The sequence below is a fragment of the Eleutherodactylus coqui genome, chromosome 8 (genome assembly GCF_035609145.1).
Source record: "Eleutherodactylus coqui strain aEleCoq1 chromosome 8, aEleCoq1.hap1, whole genome shotgun sequence".
In the NCBI taxonomy this organism is placed as follows: Eukaryota; Metazoa; Chordata; class Amphibia; order Anura; family Eleutherodactylidae; genus Eleutherodactylus; species Eleutherodactylus coqui.
In genome coordinates, this window is record NC_089844.1 from 129,725,519 (window position 1) to 129,731,250 (window position 5,732).

General features: G+C 44.5%; 1 protein-coding gene across 2 annotated transcripts in view; it reads right to left on the bottom strand.

Moving 5' to 3' along the window:
* IQCE (IQ motif containing E) overlaps positions 1–5,442 on the bottom strand; it is a 53,670-nt gene extending 48,228 nt beyond the window's left edge. The window contains exons 1-4 of one of the 2 annotated variants that reach the window (XM_066576404.1): positions 5,382–5,442; positions 3,901–3,988; positions 2,288–2,356; positions 1,511–1,553 (exon numbers count right to left, since the gene is read on the bottom strand). In XM_066576404.1, the coding sequence (XP_066432501.1) occupies positions 1,511–1,553; positions 2,288–2,356; positions 3,901–3,954 (166 nt within the window). In that variant the 5' untranslated portion in view covers positions 3,955–3,988; positions 5,382–5,442. The remainder of the gene's footprint in view (positions 1–1,510; positions 1,554–2,287; positions 2,357–3,900; positions 3,989–5,381) is intronic. The other variant, XM_066576405.1, reaches the window with a different exon arrangement.
* Between the last annotated feature and the right edge of the window lie 290 nt (positions 5,443–5,732).

The following is a 5,732-nucleotide window of genomic DNA, read 5'->3' on the forward strand; positions in this document are numbered from 1 at the left end:
CATGTCCATGCAAAATAACTCAATGAATAAAAATGCATAATAAATTATGGTAAATAAAGTTTTTTTGAAAACACTGGGGTTTCTATTTTTTTAATACAACAGCGGGTGCAAAATTCAATTTAATTGACTGCGGTTGGGCCAATGATTCCCTATGGGGTAAATTGAATGTGCGGAATCCGCAATTCAATTTTGCTAGTTAACATGAGGCCTTAGGGGTTAATTTACACTAAAGTGACCCAAATTATGTGCCGAGAAAATTTACATGAGACATAAATTAAAGAGAACTTATCACCATCTTTTCTCAGTCCTCTGAGCATAAGCATAAAGACTCCCTCACATGGGCGACATGGCATAGTTGCGAGAAAAGCGCAGTGATATCGCATCACTGGTCCGTGCGATATCGCTGTGTTTTCTCGTGGCAATACCATGATTTTGTAGAGCTACAAAAGCACGAGTGCTGCTACAAAGTCTTTGTAGCACCACTTGCAAGGATTTTCAGGGTGTGGTGGGAGGAGGGGCTTGAAATGTAAGCCCTACCCCGACATTAAGCCCTAGCTGCAGGGATTTTTTATTTAAGTATACATCACCTAGAAGCGCTGTTCGGCACTGCTGCTGTTTCCTCCCAGTTCCCGGCACTGTTCTTCTATCTTTTCTGGTCGGAGAGTGCAAAATCCCTGCCTCCTGGAAGCACTGCCTCTATTTGGCTAACGCTTAGCCAATCACAGCCAGCACTCGATAAACCAATCACAGCCATTCACAGTGTCAGCCAATCAGAGGCAGCGCTTCCAGGAGGAGGGGTTTTTTCAAAAGATATCACAGGGACCAACGATGCGATATCACTCTGATTCTCTCATGGCGATGCTGTGTCACCAGTGTGGAGGTAGTGACAGCAGTAATGATTGCAGGGATATGTCTGCTGTGTAGACCTGTGCAGTAGTTTGGGAGAAACTTGCATTTTATTAATGGCAGCAGCAAGACACAGGACTACAGGAAGTAGTCTTCAATATTCATGTGCTGCACCTAACCATGCCAACCCCACCCTCTAGCTACTGACAGCTGACTATGCATAGTAACAGGCAAACCGCAATCAATCAGTCACTAGAAGGTAGGGTGGGCGTGGCTAGATACAGCTCATGAATATCGAGGACTACTTCCAGTAGCCCTCTGTATCTGATTGCTACTAACAAAACGCAACTAAAACACAGATACATATAGAAGACATATCAATGCAATCAGCATGCCTGTCACTACCATATACTGTTCTCAGAGAAAGGTGTTGATGGGCTGTCATGGCAGCTAAGTGCCTAATGAAGGTCTACAGGTTTGTCATCTTAGTACTGTTATTAGGCCCTAACAGAGGGCCTAATAAGAGTACTAATAGGATAACACGGATAGGTACAGTAAACTGCAGTACAGACGTATTGCAGTGTATTATACAATGATCAAGTGATTTTTCTGTTTCTCAGGTATTGGTACGCCCCACTGGAGAGGTACACAAGTGAACACTTACTCTGTGACCTGGGTGGTTTGCTTGATTTCTTCTTCTTTATTTTCTACAAAAAATAAAAAGTTGAAATAGTATTTTATATCTGTATTCAGACATGCACTATGGAAACTGAAGATACGTGAAGTAACACACATTTATGAGAAGATTTAGGTCAACGCGTGGCTCATAGTCTGCAGGTTAGTTCACACTAACATTTTTTTGGCGGATCCTGCATTACAAAAAAACAGTACTGTATAAAGTAAAAGTGAAATGGAAATTAACAGAAAGCATTCTTTCCATTTTTTGGAAATCTGATGGATCCACCTAAAAATGGAAACCATACTTTAGAATAATTTCCATTTCACTTCTGTTTTCACTATTTTAAATGGATCTTTTTTTGGACTGCTTTATCTTCCCCTCCCTTCCATTATTTAAGTCTCATACTCTTTACGCAAGCTCAGAAAAGAATGGGATATTTAAAAAAATGGAACGGAAAATCAGATGACAACGAACTGCTTTGCGGTTTTTTTCAGTCTCTCGTTGACTACAATGTAAAACAATGTAACCATTTTTGTTCTGTTTAGTTTTTTTTACTGGAAACAGAAGCACAGAAGTCTTCTGAAAGTGTTAATTTTCAATGCATTTCTACATTTCTAGGACATCTGAAACGTTTTCTTTCCGTTTTGCTGCTCGCACAACAGAACAGCTGGACGGAAAGTAAAACAGGGGTGTGAAATGGCCCTCAACGCAACCCAGTAAGACCTCTCCCATTACTGCGACAGAATAAATCGTCCCCCATACCTTATCGGTGTCAGATTCGTACGTAATAGCAGAAATGGCGTCATCGCCCAGCGGGGACAGTTCACGATACTACAAATAAGCAGAGCGAGGATTATAAGGTCTCACCAATAAACATTAAAGACTAGAAAAAAACAGTCAAAAAGAAAATAATCAGCAGTAAATAACACCAGCATTTTACTGGAAAACAAAGTTAGGAGTTCAGATAACTAAGGGTGGTCCTCCAAGGGGAAGGGTGGTCCTCCACAGAGAAAATCGCAGCCATATCACATCTATGTTCAGTGCGATATCACTGCGTTTTCTAGCAGCAATATCGCGATTTCGTGTCACTACAAAGTCGTGTGTGGCGCTACAAGGTTGTGTGACTTTGTAGTACTCTTTTACTGGGATTTTGGCGGGGGCTAAAATATAAGCCCTTCCCCGAAAATAAGCCCTACCCACATAAAAAAAAAACATCACCTAACAGCTGCTGTCAGCTCCGCCATGCGTCTCCTCTGCAGCTCCGGCAGAATTGCTTGTAGTTTTCAACCAGCACTTCCTGGTTTGGAGGTTTAAAGTTCCTGCCTCCAGGAAGCGCTGGCTCTGATTGGTTCTCGTAACACCACGGCTCAGCCAATCACCACAGCACTCGATCAACCAATCACAACCATCGCATTGAATGGCTGTGCTTGCTTCATCGAGCTCTGCCGCGACCAGCACTCGAGAACCAATCAGAGCCAGCTCTTCCTGTTGGCGGCGATTTGTGAACCCATGACCAGGAAGCGCTGGTTGAAGACTTCAAGCAAGTGTTCTGGGAGCCAGGAGATATGTGGCTGTTAGGTGATGGGTTTTTTTAACACAGCTAGGGCTTATTTTAGGGCTTTTACAATAGGACTTCCAACTATTAAAGTTGCATCGCACCGCATGCATTTCGTGTAATACCATGCAACAGAAAGGAAGGTTCTATAGGGAAACATGGGTTACAAAACATTACAACTGTACAGAGCATGTCCCGATTTTGTATTTTCACAATGTAGCAGCCTATAAAACATCACTAATGTGAAAGAAAGCATGGGCTTCACATTCAAGCGATCTGTAGCGCTGTCACATTGCGAGAAAATTGCGCGATTTTGTCACCTGTGTGGAACCAGCCTTAAGCTTCTGGCTCTGTCCACACTCACAGCAGGCCAGATAACAGCTGATGGCCGGGCCCTGAGCAGAGGACCTCCATCAATGACCGATCCTGAGGAGAAGTCCTTCATACTTAAGTTCCGGAACATCCCTTTAAGGGTGCCTACCCACTTGCGTTGCCAATTTTCGCGCGTTTTTAGCGCGTTAATTTCAGAGCACAACATGAGGCGTTGCATTTTTGCAGCCCTCCATTGACAATCACGGGTGCATTAAGAGAAAAATAAGGAGACATATGCAACTGACAGTTCCTATGTGAAAAAACCCCACGAAACGGAAAAAAAACCCAGATGGACAAGAACACATTCTATACTAATTGCTCTTGAGAAAAAACACAAAACGCATTTTAGCATCGCAGGAAAAAAAAACACAAGTGGGTAGGCGCCCTAATACTTATCATAACACAGAATACCAACTGAGAGGTTCTATAACCGCAGCCGGTAACGTACCCCGTCTTCAAGTTCCTCAGCTTCAGTCCCATTCTCACTGGACAGCCAAGACATTTCTCTCTACACCCAACTGCTCCGGACTGCGGCGCTGTAACACAAGCACAATGTTGTCCGGGGACGGCACATATGGGGCGGACTATCCACCGGGAATTTTACTGCTTTTTAAAGTCCGCAACGGATCTGCGCGGCTCCATGCGATCTCATCGGGGATTTAGCTGCAGCAGAATTCACCCAATATACACGGCAAAGGGCGAAATCATGGTGAGAATCCACATCGCAGGCGGATTCTGCGTATGTTTTTATGCGTCACATGACTGGCGACGGTAGAATGCTGATGATTTTCCACACTCCAATCTGCCCCATGTGACCATACCATGAGGTCGCCTTCATACACGGTAGAAATGCTGCAGAATTTGCGCTTCCGGAATCGCGGTGGAATGTCCGCAGCATTTACATATAAGCCATACGGAGAATTATAAAACCTCCTCCACATGATGTGCACATTTCCTGCAACGCATCTGCAGAGTTTTCCAAAATCGCTGCGGATTCTAAATCCACGCCGCGTCCGTTTATACTGCAGAGTTCAACCCATCAAATACAAGGGTTCACCTCCGCAACATTTACGAAACTGAAAACATGGCCAAAGCCACAGCATTTAGGCTGGGCTCATATGGTCACAAGCGCGATTCGCTTGCCGAGGCCCACAGCGGACTTCAACTGTGTGCGCGGCCGCCCATATGCAATGTAAAATACACTGCGCCAATCTCCTTCAGGCTGCCATGTTGCTGCTCAACTGAATTGTGTGAAATACGCACGCAAGAAAATTCCCAGCATGTTTTATCTTGGCGCATATTATGTGTACATCCACACCAAGATAGCGCAAGGCGATTGGCGTCACGCAAGTACTTGCTCACGTGCATGTCTCTGGCACGCCGCGAATTACGACCGCGTGAGCCCGACCTAAAATACACAGCAGGCCTATACCTGAATATTTGGTGCTGGAGGAAACTCCTACGAATTCCTTGGACCGCCAAGATCACGAACAAAACAGCGCTAGACCGCAGCAAACTAAAGTTTTCATTGGAGGGCAAAATTACGAAACAGGGACTTTTATACTTCGGCCGCATAATGTAAGCTAATTTATTAGGAGCAACGGTAACGCTTTGAGTGGTCAGCGGTAGAAGAATAAGACCTGGCGCCAAAGAAAGCGCTGGCTTGTTACTATTAGAGCCGACACCAACATGCGAATGATCAAACTGAAAGAAGCCGCACAAAGCAGAACCGCGTGGAGAGGGACGATCCATAAAGTGTACGAGAGTCGCCCCGACTACACAGATAAAGAGACATAAAAGATTCCCAGCGCTGATACTTGTGTGTTTGCTTTCAGGTGGAAATGCCTGAAGTAATTATGTGTCAGTATGCAGTGCTGGAGACTTGCATTCTATTCCCCGATGTACATGACACAGCGCCCCACTCCCTACCTGCATCCAGCAACACCACGGGCCCTGATGCTCAGCTGAGGCTCCGGGTTTCTCATCGAGTCCTTAGCAACCGAAACCAAGGAGGAGACAAAGCCTTCCCCTGCAACCCGGAGCCATTTCTGAGTGTCCCGTCACTGACTCTTCGGCCGCCATATTTGATTTGGGCAATCGACCTTTTTTTCTTTTAATTATTTATAAAATATATATTTTTCCTATTAAGTTTGAAAACGCATTACTTTCAATATGAATTTAATTAGAAATATGTAATAAGATGTCTTTTTCACAGGGCACTTCTCTTTTCCCAAATTAAAGATGGCCGCCGTGTTTCTCCGGCGCTCTGATGACGTCACG